At 40.1% G+C, this 18,824-nt stretch overlaps 2 protein-coding genes across 7 annotated transcripts in view; one reads left to right on the top strand and one right to left on the bottom strand.

The window, feature by feature from the left end:
- The window catches only part of dclk1b (doublecortin-like kinase 1b), a 34,625-nt gene that overhangs the window by 12,677 nt on the left and 3,124 nt on the right, over window positions 1-18,824 (top strand). For 3 of the 6 annotated variants that reach the window (XM_039781399.1, XM_039781391.1, XM_039781385.1), the window contains 12 exons: window positions 520-636; window positions 809-903; window positions 2,076-2,163; window positions 2,258-2,427; window positions 2,703-2,822; window positions 3,311-3,457; window positions 5,528-5,661; window positions 5,802-5,879; window positions 6,049-6,145; window positions 6,259-6,339; window positions 6,452-6,565; window positions 8,013-9,468. In XM_039781399.1, the coding sequence (XP_039637333.1) occupies window positions 520-636; window positions 809-903; window positions 2,076-2,163; window positions 2,258-2,427; window positions 2,703-2,822; window positions 3,311-3,457; window positions 5,528-5,661; window positions 5,802-5,879; window positions 6,049-6,145; window positions 6,259-6,339; window positions 6,452-6,565; window positions 8,013-8,213 (1,442 nt within the window). In that variant the 3' untranslated portion in view covers window positions 8,214-9,468. Of the gene's footprint in view, window positions 1-519; window positions 637-808; window positions 904-2,075; window positions 2,164-2,257; window positions 2,428-2,702; window positions 2,823-3,310; window positions 3,458-5,527; window positions 5,662-5,801; window positions 5,880-6,048; window positions 6,146-6,258; window positions 6,340-6,451; window positions 6,566-8,012; window positions 9,469-14,537; window positions 14,652-18,824 lie in introns of those variants that run through there. The other 3 variants (XM_039781424.1, XM_039781415.1, XM_039781406.1) reach the window with 3 other exon arrangements.
- nbeab (neurobeachin b) overlaps window positions 13,098-18,824 on the bottom strand; it is a 155,147-nt gene continuing 149,420 nt past the window's right edge. The window contains 1 exon segment of the mRNA XM_039781228.1: window positions 13,098-14,912. Within this exon segment, the coding sequence (XP_039637162.1) occupies window positions 14,822-14,912 (91 nt within the window). The 3' untranslated portion in view covers window positions 13,098-14,821.

The raw sequence follows: 18,824 nt of genomic DNA, 5'->3' as shown, positions 1-18,824 counted from the left end.
CACATTGACCATACTCGGTCCAGCCATATACTCTAAACATAGTCTTTTTTTTTTTTTTTTTCCTACAAACGTAACATTATTCTGGAACTAAAAGGGCACTCGGGAAATTGCAGACCTCAGCCAAGGCGCCCTGTCTCACAGTGTTAATGCATAAGTAGCAAACTCACTTTGCTGATTATTCTGACACCACATGAATACAGCACGTCCTATCTTAAAACGTTAATGAAAGGGGGAAAAATTATTTTGTAATGGGTTCTTCCTTGGCCCATGCTATGCCCTTCCAAGGTTCTTGAAAATCGGGCCTGTAGTTTTCCCGTAATCCTGCTGACAAACTAACGGACAAACCGAACCGAAAACATAACCTTCTTGGCAGAGGTAACTAACTCAGTACTTCAAACTGTCAGAGCCCTAAAGCTGACTTATAATGGTAAAATGCAGGTAAAGCCTAGTAGCCTAGTATTATATAGGTAAAAAGTTGCTCCAGCAGTGTACATGTTTATGTCTTTTCTTTCTTTATAGAGTGCAGGGTGGCAAAGTCTCCATCATATGGCCGCCTCCCCTCCATTCAGGGTCTCTCTTCCCCAAGAGGTGGTGGGATGTCCCGCAGGAGTAAATCTCCTTCATCCACTGGTTCGGGTGAGTGTGACACAAAGAAACAAAAGCAAATGTATTTTTGTAAAGTCTCACACAGTTTTCTTATAGGATTATATGTAGACTTACTTAGACACTATGTATAAAAAGTACATTTTCGTCTATCCTGCACTATTTCCTCATTATGCTGATGATTCCAATTCTAATGTACCGACAGCTAATGGCACTGCAGGCAGTCAGCTGTCCACACCTCGATCTGGAAAGTCTCCAAAATCCTCTCCAACCAGTCCAGCTAGCCTCCGAAGACGACGGGTAATACAAGTTGATGTGCCTATAAATATCTCTTAAAAGATTTATTTTATATGTCAGACATACGTCATACCCCAGTAGCTTTGAGAAGGAGTTTTAACAATTCTCTTTATCATTAAATAATATTTAAAAGTATTATGGTGACATGAAATTAAACAGAAACATTAGGTTTGGGAGTGCATAACACAGTCAACTCTGGCGCGAATTCCAATTATCATTGATCCCATCATTAATTAAGCATAATGGTGCGTTCATGCCACCTGGGAATATCAGGGACCGCTCCCGTGATTACGTTGTTTTTCCGACTGCCAGCGTTCACGTGGTCGGCGTGCGTGTTCTTCTTCTTCTTCTTCTTCTTCTGTTGGCGTTCGGCATAACAACTTGTTGCATGACTGCCACCAACTGTTGGGTGTAGCCTAGAGCATCAGGTGTGTGAAAACATGGAGGCCACAATAACAAAGATTTGCTGCTGTTTTCTTATGCGAGCTTACAAACAGCACATCAACAGGTATTTGTGTTATCTGCAGAACAACGAACGGGAAAGGACACAAATAAGTGTTTTTTTTTATATTTATGAATAATTTGAAACCTGTTATGTCTGTGTATGTTTCTTGGCAGAGGCGTTTGTCCACAATAAATAGTTTATTGTCATTGAACGTTGGCAAAATATATTACATGCATGCGTGAATTTTTCTCACCCTTCAACACATTTGAACGATCGTCGGCCATGTTTCTGTACGTCCGTTGTCAACAACGCGTCTCCAACTGGGAAACTCTGTTAGCAAAATCTAGCCCCAGTTTCCCACCTCTGATTCCCACATGAAGTGACGTGAATGATGACGTTTTCACTGGGAAAAATGTTTTTCCAATGCCCATGACCGCACGGTAAGGCTGGCTGGGGTTGTTATTGTGGCTGTGGCAGAGAATATTATTTTCTCTCAATCCCTTTTAGAACCACATGTCAGTCTTTATGCTGGTGGAAAGGTTAGTATAATGTTTCACTACGCTTTTATTTATGTCTATCTAATCTCAAACTCCATCCTCAAAGCTGCCAGGGTGGAACAAATAGGCTGTAATCACTTTTATTTTCTTCTTTTTTTTTTTTGGCCTTCTTTGAAATTTTTATAGACAAGTGCGTCTTTAGTTCTCCCTCCATGGCTGTCTTTTCTTTCCAGGGATCTCAACACAGTGGCTCTTCACTCTCTTTAGCTTCTACCAAGGTTTGCAGTTCAATGGACGAAGGGGATGGGCCTGGCAGTGAGGGTAAGACATTGCATAAGCCCTAAACCTAGTGGAAGAAGACTGGCTACTCTTCATAGCTTTAACATTATAGATCTTCTTTTGTTTTGCTCCACAGCTGAGCCATTGGATGAGTACCCCTCCGTACCTTCTTCCATAGCAGAGAGATACAAAGTGGGGAGGACTTTAGGGGACGGAAACTTTGCTGTGGTGCGAGAGTGTGTGGAGAGATCCACTGGAAGAGAGTATGCTCTGAAGATCATCAACACCGATAAATGCAGGGGAAAGGTGAGCAGGCCTCTACATCTGCTGACTCCAATTATCACACCACCAAGTTTGGTCCGATTCATTAACAAGAAATAATTTTTTTGTGTACAATGTTGATGGAGTTCTGTTTTGGATGCTCATTCAATTTCTGTATTTTCTTCATTGGTCAGCAGATGGTGCTACGGTATCTCCCCTGGGACTAACATGACATCTATGTGTATACATCCTTTTTACTATACTGTACAGTGTTATTAGATTTTCCTTTTTTATTTTGACTAATTTTCCTTATTACCCAGGAGCACATGATCCAGAGTGAAGTGTCAATCCTTCGGCGCGTGAAACATCCCAACATCGTACTTTTAATTGAGGAATTGGACACCTGTAGTGAGCTCTTTCTTGTAATGGAGTTGGTTAAGGTACTACACATTTTATTTTAAGAATACATTTTAAATCTCAAATACAGTAAAAGTCATATGGCTCATTTCTGAAATTTTTTGGTCAATTTGTTCTATCCAAATTCTTTTGTTTTTTTTGAGACTTCTATTTTGTAACAATTTTTCACCATTTTTGACCAACTGCCACTTTGCTCGTTTGAAAGCCATGATGTCTCTCTCTCATGGGTGGGCCAAATTCTCTGGGCGGGCAAAGCAGAGAAAGGGGAGGTAACCTTGCTCCTTATGACATCATAAGGAGAAGATTGCAGATCGGCCCATCTGAGCTTTCATTTTCTCAAAGGCAGAGCAGGATACCCAGGGCTCGGTTTACACCTATCACCATTTCTAGCCACTGGGGGACCATAGGCAGGCTGGGGGAACTCATATTAATGTTAATATTCATGCCATGGGACCTTTTTTTAAAGACTAGCAACCTTTACTCTTTCACATCCCAAATCTTCTTTCTCCAGGGGGGCGATCTTTTTGATGCAATCACCTCCTCAAACAAATACACCGAGCGCGACGCCAGCTGTATGCTGTTCAATCTGGCAAGTGCCATCAAGTACCTGCACAGCCTCAATATTGTCCACAGAGACATAAAACCAGAAAACCTGTTGGTAAGTATGGCTTTACAAAGATTCTTTATGTGAGTGGAGTGGAGCTACACTGTAAAAGCTTTGCACCTTAAAACCACATAGGTCCATGTTTCCTATTAATCCCCTTTTTCCGTTTCTCTGGTCCCTTTTCTCCAAAGTCCGTACATACAAGCTCACACTTACAACTATATAAAAGGCATGTAATATACATAGGATAAATAAATGAAATTATGAAATGAAATTACTGTACACAACTCCACAAGGTATTTTCTGTACAGACGGAAATCTAAAATAGCTTTAATTTATTAACTCTAAAATGTAGTTCTAGAAGCAGAAGACTTAAAGTGCTCATATTATGCTTTTTGGCTTTTTCCCTTTCTTTTTATTGTGTTATGTATCTTTTTTGTGCATGTAATAGGTTTACAAAGTGAAAAGTCCCCCCCCCCCCAGGCACTTACCATCTCCAACAGAAAACACTGCTCCAAACAGCTCTATTGGAGTCCAGCCTATACCTCAGAGACAAATGTGCACAAATAAACACGTTATAATGCTCGCCTAGCTGCTAGCGTGGCGCGCCCTCATACTCTATAACTGACTGGCTAGTAGTCCTTACCTAGCTACTGCGTATGTGAGACTTCCAACAAAGATGGAACAGAAGTGAGATGTCTCACTCCGTAGCTAAAACGGAGAGCTCAACACACAGGGTGAAAAGAGGAGCTGCAGCAGTATGCAGTACAACAAAAATATAGTATTTTTTTGAAAATTAAACCATGTAAACCTATTCTGGTACAATCTTTAAGTACAATTATAAACCTGAAAATGAGCATAATATGAGCACTTTCAGATTTCTGACTTGAATGAATGAAATCTATTCATTCACATCTGCAAAAGAAAAGCCTGGGATTGGAACAAGACGCACCTCGAATACAAGTGAACTCATTTACAAAACTGTTTATTGCTCTAGTTTTGGCATTTGTTACATAATACTCATCTGGTGATTTTAAGCAAAAATCTCATTGTATAGAATCCATCTGTATTTGCAATGTTCATTTTCTGTACTTTTCCAAAACATACCTTCCCAGGTCTTTATTTCAATTCTGTTTCATTCGCTGCACTCAGGGCCAGATGTACCAACGCTTTTGCGCCTCACTTCAGGCGTATTTGTTTCGCAACGTGCGCGTAAAAGCATGGCGAGGTATGTACAAACAGGCCGCACTGAGGTTAAAGTGCAGACTGCCCGTCGCGGGAACTGAAAATGGCAAATTGCGCTTTTTTCCGTGTCATGCATATGCATTCATGGGAGGGTAAAGGGGAAAGTGGGAGTTTCCCATAAAGAGATGGGAGGGGAAGCGCCTGATTATGTATTCCGCAGTACGTACAAAAAACGCCCATGAAAGCGCGCCTCTATTTTACGGTGAAAATTGTCCGCCTCTTAAAAGCAGGTGTAAACCTGGAAGCGGGTTTCATCGCATACGCCTCCTGGTGAAATGGCGGCAGTAATCCGAGCAAGACGAAGACATAGGCCAAGGAGACGAGCTGACAGGATTTTTGCCACAAGAATCACACTTTTTCAGTTGAGTGAACACGAAATCATTAAGCGTTACAGATTAAGCAGCCATGCAATATTACAGTTACTGGAAGAAATCAAAGATGACATTGAATCTCCGACTCAGCGTTCACATTCCATTCCAGCCGTTGTTAAACTCCTCGCTACATTACAAATATTGGCATCAGGATCATTTCAAGCAGTCATAGCATCAGCAGTGGGAATATGGCAGTCTGCACTCAGCCGTATCATAGCACCAGTACTTAACGCTTTGCTACAGCGCAATTTACGGTATAGTGGGCGGAGAAAGTCGCTGATTACCCGATGAGCTGCAGGTTTGGTAAATACGACGTAAGCTGAAGTATCACAGCGTGCGCTTTCTGTGGGTTGGCCATGGCGCTGCTACATGCGCAAATGTACGTATCAGTGTTACCTAATTTATTATCCAGCTCATTAACAAAATCTTTACCACAGCGATAAAATATGAATTGGCAAACATGTTTTCTTGCAATTACTCACTTTCCCTTATTGTGTGTTTTTCACAGGTGTTTGAACACCACGATGGTAGTAAGTCTCTGAAGCTAGGTGATTTTGGCTTGGCTACGGTCGTCAACGGGCCCCTCTATACTGTGTGTGGCACGCCCACCTATGTAGCACCAGAGATCGTTGCTGAGACCGGGTGAGACATGATGAGTAGGGCATTTGCCGTGAAAGAGTAGAAATAAATGTCATCGTCCCATTCAAAAACTGCTACAGTAATTGCTACTTGCAGATGTGCTTAGTCTCTCTGATACGTGCTATCTTAATCTTCAATTACAGGTATGGCCTCAAGGTTGACATTTGGGCAGCTGGTGTCATCACTTACATACTGCTGTGTGGCTTTCCTCCGTTCCGTGGGTATGTGCTCTATTATCAGGAGGTTTATTTTGATAAGTATGGTGTTTTAACCACATCAATTTATTTAAACCACCTTCATGAAAATGTCTGTTTGCCATCACATTATAGACTATTATGTGAAACTTAGTTTGAACTTAATGCGGTATGATCCCGGTTTTATTTTCTACAGCAGTGGTGAAGATCAGGAGGCTCTCTTTGAACAGCTTTTGAGGGGCCAGCTTGATTTCCCTGCACCTCACTGGGACCATGTGTCTGCCACTGCCAAGGTTTGGGTCTGGAAGGGCTCCCATTATCTGCCATTGTTATGCTCCATGTAAAACACCAGAGTCTGTCAGTGACGTGTTGCTGTGGTGTCTCATGGTAGCCCGTCTTTATTTAGGCTTTGATCGCTGGGATGCTGCAGGTAGAGGTGGATCAGAGATACACGGCTGTACAGGTGCTCGATCACCGCTGGGTCAATGTAAGTTCACCATGTTAAAGTCAGTCAGTACACACACGAGTGCTGCTAAGAAAGCGAGTGGAGTATGATACAGCAGGTAGTTCCTGAAACTTTGATCTTTGTATTTTTTCAGGATGATGGTGTCTCGGAGAACGAGTACCAGCTGCCTGTGGCTGGGAAGATCAAGAAGCACTTCAACACCGGGCCCAAACTCAACAGCACCACAGCAGGAGTGTCAGTCATTACAGTAAGCACTGATACACACACACCACACACACACACACATGCACGCGGCGCGCGCACACTCTGCATGCAACTCTGCATCAGTACATCACATTTTGGCTTATTTTTTTATTTGCTTTAGTGATGATGCTTTGGATGTCACTTAAAATTGAAAAACTTTTTTTTTTTTTTTTTCATATCCTGCTTAACTCCTTAACATGTGCAAAAGCTTTTTTATCTCTTTCCTTTGAATGTCATTGAAATTGATACTAGCATTGTATGCTTTTGCAAAGCAGCAAATGAATCCATCTTTTTTCTATAATTTAGTGACTTCTCGGCTTTACTCAGCGTATACATCAGCTCATCCATCTGCTTCTTGCTGACGGGTCTTTCTGTGTGTGCGCTCTGGCCTCTCATCCTCCTCTTTAGATGGACTGTCAGCACTGTCGTTGGGAGATATTTTAAATAACATAGTTGGCCTTCAATGACTACCTTTCAGTATATGATTTATAAAGCTGAGCTGGATTTGTTCAATTGGCGTATTCTGGAAGTCATATTTTTTACTACTTGCTACAACATCAGTTGCATTTCTCTACATTTTCTTGTATGTTGCCTTTTTAATTTAATTACTTAATATACTTACTCAGTTGTCTGACAGTTCACAGAATGTCAGCTGACGGTGACATTTTTGGGCCATTATTTTTCTGCCCCTTCTCATCACAGCAGTTTTAATAGCAATTTAGAGTTGTGCACCTTATTGTCAATCAGATCAGTGATGCTTTGAGTTCAAGGTGATCCTCTGAGTTGCACCTGCTCTCTCTGCTCAGCTGGACCAGGACTTTACCATCCAAAGGTCAGGGTCTTTGGACCACATCCAGCTTCCAGGATTGTACTGGATAAGGTATGACACAGCATAGCGCAAATATGCAGTGCTTCCATGGCAAAGTGCTGGCAGTCTCCATTTCCATTGCCCCTAAATGAAGCCCTTTCCACGCCTCGCCCTTCATTTACCTCATCAAATCCATCCCTTTATCCCGTCGTTCATCTCACTATTGCTGTGGCCGTTTCCTCTCGCCTGGTCGCCTTGCTATTTACTTATTCCGTATGGGTAAGTTATGCATCCATAATGCTAACTGCATCTGAGGGTTCATGTGACACATTGAACACCTGGATGTCGTAAGAAGTGCAGTCACAGACGTAGAGGTGTCACACCTGACGCTGGCAGACCTTTTCGCTGCTTGTTGCTTCTCCTGGTTTTGTTGAGCACTGCACTAGTTTGCTGTGTCACAAATTGAAGTTAAACTGAGGAGAATTGTTGTGAGGTAAATGCAGCTTTCCAGATACAACTGCATGCAAACACTGGCTCATCTAACCTTTGCCAAGTGTCTCACTGGTGGTCGATGGGACGCCACTCCTCATCTCTGTGGTCGTGTGGAGAACCTAACGATAGCTGCTGTGTCACCCTCTCTCAGACCACGTCACTTGATAAGGAGAAGCAAGTTTTCCGACGAAGACGCCACCAGGATGTGAAGCTCACTCCCCAACTCCCACACAGTATGGGCGCCTCCCGCAGTGGCAACCCCGGCCTCCCCGCCGCGGAGTTCACCTCCGAGTCTGAGGACCATTCCCCCGGTTCGGCAGGCACTGTGCGTTCACCAACCTCTCCGTTCTAACCGCCTTCCAGAGGCCACAGCGCCATCCACCCCTCCATGGAAAGGTGGAGAGGGCGCAAAACGGAAAGATCCAACATTTTGGTTCAGTCTGCTGACTCGGGACATTCACAGACCGAATACTGACCTGTACCTTTTTCAATTTTTTCCAGTCATAATACTTTAATAAAAATGCATTGATCGGACTAAGGGACAAGTTAGTTTATGGATCAAAGTGTATATACCTTTTAACGGGCGCTACATTGCACGCGTAACGTATGCGGAGCGGATGTTCCAAAAATACGCTTCCAATCAATGAAACTGGCTACACCGGGCACGAGAGCAGCGCGTAGTGGTGCGTATGCTCCGCGGAGATCCGCTCTACAAGCGTTAAAATGGGACCGTCTTTTATTTAGGTTTTACGCGAGGTGTGTATGGCCCTTTCTCACAGAAATGGATCACAAAGTGTCTATATGTCTTTTTAAATTAAACTACCGATATACAGGAAACGACTTAGTGAGCGGATATTAGCAGTTTCCTGTTTGAGAGTTTCTGTTTTTATTTCTTGTTTCCTCACCTGCGTCCTCTGCTAACAGCTGACAGTAGATTGACGTTTTCCCAGCTCTGTTCCGGCTCCAGTAACTGAAGGAACCTCAACAATCTCAAACCTAAAGCTCACCGTCTCGCCTGTGACGTACGCCGTGTGTGCGCCGCAGGTGTAGCCAGCTAAGATACATTCCACGGCACGGTCCGCATACGTTAGACGCTCAATGCAGCCAAAGCGCAAGGGGAACACCACCTAAATTAAGAATTCCAACATGTTATTTCCATGGCTAGGGAAAGTTAAATATCTGTAAACATGAGCTCCTCTCTCTCAAAGCCAGAAACCAGAGGAGTAAGTCCAAACCTGTGATGTAATCAAGTATAAAGTCTGGAGCTGCCCCACAGTGAGTCTAGATTTGCTTTAGTCTCCTGTGGTGTTTTGGTTGTGAAACCGAACATGTACCCCTGGGGGCTCTCAGGCTACATTTACATTGCTATGTTTTGGTTTAAAAACGACTATCTTTTGCTACGTTCACACCTCGCATTCCCACTGCTCTGGCGTTCCAGAGCCCCTTCTGACCCCGTTTTGGTTTGGAATCTATGGGGTCGTGTTGCAGTCTCAATGGCTGCAAACGGAGACCTTTGGCAACGCCAACGTTTTGCCGCCTGATTGGGTGTTATGACGTCTCGTTCTCTGAGACGAATGCTGCGTTCCAGGCAACCCGTAACTCGTGTTTTCACAACCTTCTACCAGTGAAAGCGCCCTGGAACGGCAGTCAAACCCGTAACATACTACCCATGAACTCGTACCAGATGGTTGTACTCCCAGTTACAGTTTTTGACGTCACACACACATAAACAACAATGGCGACCTCATTGATGCTGTACAGACGCCGTTTATTAACAGTGATAAATAGAAATTAATAGACATAAATAGGCAACGTAAAGTAACCTAGATAGCTAATGTCAACGTTAGGTAGCCGCTAGGTAGAAGGGTTTGTGGTGACTTTGCCTGGAATGCTACCAACTCGTGAGTCGTGAATTGAAGTCGTAACTTAGACGTTAAAAACTGTGTCTGGAACGCAGCATAATGCTGCATTCCAGACACCATTATTAGCCCACAAGTTACGACTTCAAGTCACGACTTGGTAGCGTTCCAGGCAAAGTCCCCGCAAACCCTTATAGCTAACGTTAGCTAGCGTTATCTGATACTATCGATTTCTAGTCGGCGACATATTTTGGGCTTCATTTAATAAACCTAACCTGTAGTACTACACAATCGTATGTGTATTGTTTTGATTACAATGTGCGGAATTACTTTACGTTGCCTATTTATGTCTATATTTCTCACTGTAAATCACCGGCGTCTGTACAGCATCAACCGGGGTCGCCATTGTTTGTGTGTGACATCAAAAACTGTAACTGGGAGTACAACCATCTGGTACCAGTTCACGGGGAGTAATGCTGCGTTCCAGGCAACCCGTAACTCGTGTTTTCACAACCTTCTACCCGTGAAAGTGACCTGGAACTCATGCTGCGTTCCAGACACAGTTTTTAACGCGTAAGTTACGACTTCAATTCACGACTCACGAGTTGGTAGCATTCCAGGCAAAGCCACCACAAACCCTTCTACCTAGCGGCTACCTAACGTTGACATTAGCTATCTAGGTTACTTTACGTTGCCTATTTATGTCTATTTATTTCTACTTATCACTGTTAATAAACAGTACGCTTGGTCAGGACGCCTTGGCGTCAGCAAACAGTACAGCATCAACGAGGTCGCCATTGTTGTTTATGTGTGTGTGACGTCAAAAACTGTAACTGGGAGTACAACGATCTGGTACGAGTTCACGAGTAGTATGTTACGGGTTTGACTGCCGTTCCAGGGCGCTTTCACTGGTAGAAGGTTGTGAAAACACGAGTTACGGGTTGCCTGGAACGCAGCATAAGTTCCAGGTCACTTTCACGGGTAGAAGGTTGTGAAAACAGGAGTTACGGGTTGCCTGGAACGCAGCATAAGCTACTAACGTTACCATGGCAACTACAAGCAACGGGCAGGGTATACATGCTGCCTCCTGTTAACCCCTCAAGCGCGTGCCCAGTGTATGAGAATGTTGAGGAGATGAGCAGTTTGGGCGTGTTGGTTTAACAGAGATTAGTTCTGCTGCTGGAGCTAAAAACACACTGTGTACACGGAGATCACTTTTGGCTCAAAACTCTGCTTAAAAACCAAAACGTAGCAATGTAAATGTAGCCTCAGTGTCATTTATAACTTTCCCAATTTATTGTCTGTGGAGCAGTTCTGCAGTTTGTACTTGATGACTTGACTGTTTCAGCACTCCAGTTTTTAGATTTGGGCGACAGTACTTAATGCTGACTATTTTTGGTCTTAGACCATAGGAATAACTGTGTGAATTTTTAATTTAAGTTTTTTCAAAAAACGCCAACAAACTTTTAAAAAGCCTGATTTCTGCACTGGTTCATTGTAGTACTCTAGAGCCCTCTACTGGTTTATATTGTATACAGCAGTAAAGACAACCTGCTTCATGAAGCACTTAGCTTTTTAATAGGAAGCGTAAATGCAAAACATTGCAACTTTCTAAATATAACATTTCATGATTTTGTGACCTGACCGTACATTCCACTTATTATCCTGGTTTCAGCACAAATGTTTGTCTCCAAATGCAACAATAACAGTAAGTCACCTTTCTGCTGGACTTTAGGACATCTAGATCACTCTGTGCTGTGGTTCTGGAAGTTCTGGTGCATCAACCTTAGACACACTGTTTAAGAGGTCTTGAGACACCAAAAAGACATGCTGCTAAATGATACCATCAGCATTCTCTGTAATGAACAGATTTTTGTGTGTTGGACAGACATTGTCCTGCCAGCCAGTAGCAGGACTCATGAAGAGGACGCTGTTGTTTGACTGACTGCTGCTAGTCCAGCTCACCGGAGTGCTTGAGGATGATTATTGAAACGCTTGATTTGTTACACGTCTGTGAGAGTGATTGTAATTCAGTGGTGGTACCGATCAATGTCAGTGCTGTGTAGTTAGTAGTAAGTGCATGTTTAAAGCCTTGCCTTGGCACACATGGATTTAAGTGCAATTAGGTGTACTGCCCAATGTGCACAGTATCAAATTTGTCCTTTTTAAAATGCTGGAATGAGTTAGAATGGATCTGCTGTTTGTCGGTATTATTGGCAGCCAACTGACACACTTCTCTATCGGGCTGGGGAGATTGGCTCTTGTGCAACATGGTTTATATTTTTATTTTTTTCCCACACACACTGAAATAAGAAACAAGTTAAATGTTGGTAAACACAACAGTGCTTCCAGGAAAATACATTATTTTTAATATTTGTGCATATCATGCAGTACTTCTGTTGGACTTTTTAAAATAATCCGATCAAACATGACTAAGAAGTCTGGCTCACTAGACTGTATGTAGTGTATGCTCTCAGACCAGTTCATACATTGGTTTACCAGAGACCTAATATTCATGGATGTGAATTTCCTTTTCACTTCATCAGAGAATGTAACCTGCATGTGTGTGTGTTAATATGCATCTTAAATCAGTTGTTCTCGCCTGTCACATATGAAACCATTCCTGATGTCCTTGTACGTGCTGTCTTGGTGAATGCAGTTCAGTTAAGGCAGACTATAGTCATACCACAGCTAAGTTAAGACGTGTACATAGGTATTTTAACACAAATGTAATAGCACCGCTGACTTTGTTGTAAAAGGGCTTTTACGTTTTTGACTCGACGGGAGGGAACCAAAAAGCACAAGGAAAGCGGGTTGTGATAGTGACTTTTTGGGAATGGGTTTGCTCTGCCGTTTGTCATCATCTGAAAAACATGTAATGTTTATATAGAGTAAGACAAGTGGGAATGTCAGTGTTAGGTGGAAGCAGATGGAGAAAGTGAATGCTGTATTATTCATCTATATTCCATTAATGTAAGGACTTTAAAAATCTAAGTACAAAAAACACTTCTTTTCAATTAAAGAAAATATATTGCATTGGATATTACGAAGCATCCTAACAATGTACTCTGTGAAGAAACCAAACCTGGGAATAAAAAGGATTTAATTAATTTGTGAGTCAGTGACTTATCTCCATGAGTCAGTCGGTGGCGGTTTTTGCAAGATGTCTTGCAGTGGACCCATTAAACCTGCAGCAACCAATGAAGACAGCAGGTGGCAGTATAATCAAACACAAGCCTAAAATCTTTTCAGTAACTTATTTACAGCATGTATTTACTGAGCAATAGTTACACACATTATCATGGGTTTGCATTAATACATGCATGAATGTTTTGGAGGCAGTCTACACACATGCACGAGTAAAATCTCAACACTGGTATGTTTATTCAGTTTTATTTAAAAACAACAAAAAATAATGAAAGCAGCTTAATTTACAGTTATTTTTGATATCACATATGCTTTAAACATTCCTCTTTCAAAACAATTAGCAATACAACTAAAATATATAAATCATAACATCTTAAAATACATGAAGTCAAAATGCACAGGTTCCAACATTAACAAAAAAAATGTCAAAACTAATTTAAATTTGCAATAATATATGATTTTTACAGGAAAGCAAAGTAAACCCAATGCCTTCAGTAGCTCTTAGCATGCAGAATGTTGGCGTCGGGTGTCTTGGCGCACCACTAGAAAATCAAAATGCAAACTCAAAATGTATTTGCATATTTTTGTTCATTTTAAATAGTCAGCCCACAGCGACAGACTTCTCATTTCTGCAATTAAATGCGGACACAATAGCTTTCACATCACCAAAAATAGAAGATCATTTTTTTAAACACTATCCTGTTCTATTATTAAATCATTTTTTGTCACAGCTGAAATCCTTAGACCTTTACAGCAACCAAGTCATAATATTGCTTACCAATGCATGGTGTTTCAGCATGAACTGGTGTTCATGAATATACAGATTTAAAATGGACGAGCAAACATTTTTGCAAAAATAGGCAAACTGAAAAACTGTGAGATGCACAAGTAACAGTACTAATGTTTGCAGTGCCAACAATTGTAGACAATTGTCTTTTAAAATGTCTTACAGCTTTACCACAAACACCTTAACAGTCCACCAAATCCTCTCTATTTAATCCTCTGGATGTGTTTTTTGAAGAAGCCTAAACAACAAATGGAGCAAAAGATTGATAACTTCTGTTTCGAATGTCCAACTTGAATTATTTTAAGTAAATAATTTGAATTGTTTGCCATTAATAAACAAGTTGTCAATTTAATTATCCTTTTTGCTGACGTGATCAAAAACATTTCACAAAAGACTATGCTCACACCGAATTTCACTTTTCTTCCATATAGACAATCAAAGACAATCAAACACAACAAATGAACAAGGAACATTTTGTCTTTTTACGTGCACATACATTTGACCACTGTTGATAACGATGAGCAAACAAAGGCCATATACATGTATTACTAACCAACTAATATCTCAAGTCCAATGAAGACATTTTGAACATTTATACATGGCTCGCATGATGGAAATGATAGTAACATGGTGGCTAGTCTAACAGCATTTAGATCTTTATCTCAGCCTTTACAGGGAAGAAACACTTTACACTGTCCATATTTACATTTTCTATTTTATTTTCTAGAAAAGTGTTCCAAGTGAGATATGTATCTGCCATACAAATGTTGTATAAATGTTCCTAACGTTTTGTTTTGCATTTTCAGTTTAAAACAGGAACTCAAAAGCTTACATTAAGCACGTTTTATTAACTGTGTAATTGTGTTACCTTCTCCTTGCCCAGAACAGACCTGCTGGACTCAGTTGGGGAAATGCATCAGCTGGTGCTTGGGTAAGACATGAAAACCAACAGAACATGCATCCAGATTGTTGAGCAACCGACACATAGCAACAGGTCTGCCTTAGGGGCTAGATGAACACATGTAAGCACCCTTGGTCTTGGTTAGTGTCACTGTGGTGATCGTCTCCATGCTTTGTGGATCTTCTGCAGCACAGCTCGGTCACTGGTTGGTAGGGGTTTCTCTTAACGCTCCACGTTGCCTTCTTGTGTTGTGGATCGGTCTCTGCTCAGTACCTGTTTTGATGCTCGTAGTGCCACCGGTTGAAATCGATGTTAAATGCCACGATACTGCCAGAGGCCATGCCTGTGATCAAAGTCCTGAAGAGCAACAAAACCATGGGGAAAAAGTGCAAAAAACATTAAATTCCCGCACTAAAATGTGGAATAATAATTTTTTTTTTAATCTATGACTTGGATTGACCATGCACATCAAATGTGACATTTTGATTAATTATTTTACATAGTTTCTTCTTCACATAAACTGGCACTCTGGATACGGACAGTGAAAACTGTTTATACAGCTCCACGAAACGTTTTCACAAACGTCTAACAGAGTGAAAATTGTGAATTTCCCCTCGTCTTCTTCTTTTTTTGACATACTATACTATGACTTTTTATCACTTATTCAACATGCTATACTACATGTAGCATGTGAGCTTGTGTAATTCAGCCATGTTTAATCTGTAAAATTGTGAATTTCCCCCCACGGGATAAATGAAGCCTTTTTCGACATACTACACTATGGCTTTTTAATTTTTTTTGACATACTATACTAAGACTTTTTCTCACTTTATTCAACATACTATACAGACTTTCCTTTGACATACTACACTATGACTTTTTATCACTTTATTCAAGTATGACTTTTTTTGGACATGCTATAGTGTTAGGGGTGGTTGTAGCTCAGTTGGTAGGGAGTTGGGTTGGTCACCAGTTCAAGTCCCCATCCAGACCAAAATACAGAGCTTGGATTGTTCGCTGTGGAGCAGGTATAGGTCCTGAGCATGTGTGTAATTCAGCCATGTTTAATGTGTGTCATTTTGCAGAGATAATGTAAGGGCCACCAGGGCTTCTTGTAAGAGGTGGCTGTTACACTCAATTTAGGAAGACTACATTTGATCAATCAGCTTTTTCAGTTACAGCAGTAGAAAAGTGGAACTTAATTCCACTTCACATTAGAGATTGTGCAAGTCTCAGCAGTTTTAAAATGTCCTTAAAGACTTTGCTGAAGGCGAATCAACTATGGGATCATTGATCTTTTTATAACCTGGAATGTATATTTGTATTTTGGTTTATGTGTGAGTAAGGCTTGTCACATGTTTGTTATTATATTGCAAGTATTGTCTATATTGTCCTTTTTATCTCCCTTGCCCAGGGACCACAGATGTAAAGTAGCTGTATAGCTAACTCTGGTACAGGACCTGAACTGTGCATGGTCCCTGACAAATAAACTAATAAAATACAAAAAATACAAACTACAAAAACTGTACTAAAAGAATGAATATTGTGAATTTCCCCTTGCGTGATGAATAAAGGCTTTTTTTTTTGACATACTACACTAACTTATGACTTTATTCAACATACTATACTATGACTTTTTCAACATACTAGACTGACTTTTTACGACATAGTATACTATGACTTTTTTGGACATACTATTTCTATGACTTTTATCACTATTTTCGACATACTATACTATGACTTTATTCAACATACTATAGGCTACTATGACTTTTTTTCAACATATTATACTATGATATTTATCACTTTATTCGACATAGTATACTATGACTTTTATCACTATTTTCGACATACTATACTATGACTTTATTCAACATACTATAGGCTACTATGACTTTTTTTCAACATATTATACTATATTTATCACTTTATTCGACATACTATACTAAGACTTTTTACGACATACTATACTATGACTTTATTCGACATACTATACTATGACTATACTATTAACATTATGACTATATCACTTTTTGGACATACTATACTAAGACTATGACTTTATTCGACATACTATAAAATGACTTTTTTATCACTGACTTTTTTTGATATACTATGACTTTCATCATATGACTTTTTTGACATGCTATGACTTTTTATCACTTATTCGACATACTATGACTTTTTTCGACATACTATACTCTGACTTTATTACTTTATTCCACATACTACTATGACTTTTCATCACTTTATTCAACATACTATACTAGGACTATCACGTTTCTATCACTCTGTGACATACATTAGTATGACTTTTTTATCATTTTTTTATACTATGACTTCTTATGTTACAATCTCTTATTTTACAAAGTACCGAAATGTGTTTCTGAAAACATTTGATGCGAGAAATAGGCTATGCAGTTGCTTCATTCAGATCGACAACGGTCAGTTTAAAAGATTCTCAGGAGCTTCAGAGAGGTCTTTCTTTCCCACTCCTCTGTGCCTCGCTTCTCCAAAGTCCCAGCAATGCTACCAAAATACATTGTACGGCTGCTCCTCTAGAAATTAAAGGGTCAGCGTGGCTGACAGTGGATTTGTTTGTAATAGCGTCCTACCACGTGTAGCTACTGGCAAATAAGGTGGGTGGGAGGCAGCCGTGGGAAAACTTTAAATAAACAGACACAGACATGTGGTTGTTGCTCTCGGCAGAGTGCTTAATTATATGTGTGTTTATCGGAGGCTAGAATAGATTAATCCCTTTCACCTGTTTTTTAGTAAATATACAACAATTAGCAATATAACTAAAATAAATAAATCATAACATCTTAAAATACATGAAGTCAAAATGCACAGGTCAATTCCAACATTAACAAAAAAAAATAATTTAAATTTGCAATAATATATGATTTTACAGGAAAGCAAAGTAAACCCAATGCCTTCAGTAGCTCTTAGCATGCAGAATGTTGGCGTTGGGTGTCTTGGCGCACCACTAGAAAATCAAAATGCAAACTCAAAATGTATTTGCATATTTTTGTTCATTTTAAATAGTCAGCCCACAGCGACAGACTTCCCATTTCTGCAATTAAATGCGGACACAATAGCTTTCACATCACCAAAAATAGAAGATAATTTTTTTTAAACACTAACACTATCTAACACTATCGACCGATAAATCGGGGCATCCCTAGCTATTACAGTATGATTCATAGATATTATTGTCTATTTTCAGCCAATGTGCTCATTTAAGCAACAGGTCTTATAGTTTTTGAATGATCTGCCTCAGAGCGACAAGATGCTCTTCATCACTCGTCATTGACTTCTGTGTTATTCATCCTCATCCAGTATTGAGCCACAACTCAGAGTATTTTGAAACCGTGATTTCAGTCATTTTTAACTTTATCCACACAAATTATATATCAACATGTCACGTACGGTGAGGTCATTTCACGATGCCACCTATAGATTTTATAATTATTAATTCCACAGACCAGAAGCCTACTTTCCACTTATGGCGAAACAAAACTGTTTGCCTAAGTTTGTCATAAAAAAGAGAGAGAGGTTTTTAAAAGTCTGTGTGTTCAGCTCTCAGTACGTTTGTTGCTTCTAACTGAATTTTTGTGGTTTGAAGTTTAGTTTCTATATTATAGCTGCTTTATTTTGTTTCATGTTCGCTTATCGGAGTCGTGTTAAGTTACTGTTGATGAAGACTCAACATTACATACTTTCAATTTAAAGTACATTTCAGTAAACTTCAGGTCATATATATAAACTTACAATCCATTTGCATTTTATCTATCAGCTTTTTCAATGCAAAGTCGTACAGCCCCTTTCTTTACCGGCAACAGTTTTCACCTCGCAGCTCTTAAGGGTAATGCTTTTTTGTTCTATGCAATGTCGGATAATAATACAAAGGATTTTCAGCCTTTTCAGTTAATTTATTTGATTTTCCACTTTTGACAGCATTCAGTTTTTTTAGCAATGTATTTAAGCTCTTAGCTTATTTAGGTAATGCAGTTCAGGTTCCAACTCTGACAGTTTTACATTTTAACTTGCAGGTTTTTCAGCAGTGCAATGCATTTGAGATTTTTCAAACAATTTGTTTCATTTTTGCATTTTCATAAATGTTTCTCACAGCTCTCTCTTCTCTACTCTAGCTAAAACTCAATTCAAATCGTACAATGTTCTACATCTTTTGGCATTATTTAACTTTTAAAGCCAATAATTCAGTTTAGGGTTTGTTTTTCAAAACATCTTTAAATAGTGGGGTTA

The sequence above is a fragment of the Perca fluviatilis genome, chromosome 2, assembly GCF_010015445.1.
Source record: "Perca fluviatilis chromosome 2, GENO_Pfluv_1.0, whole genome shotgun sequence".
Lineage (NCBI taxonomy): Eukaryota > Metazoa > Chordata > Actinopteri > Perciformes > Percidae > Perca > Perca fluviatilis.
Note: the sequence above shows the minus strand (reverse complement) of the source record. Positions and strands in the feature narration are given on the sequence as shown.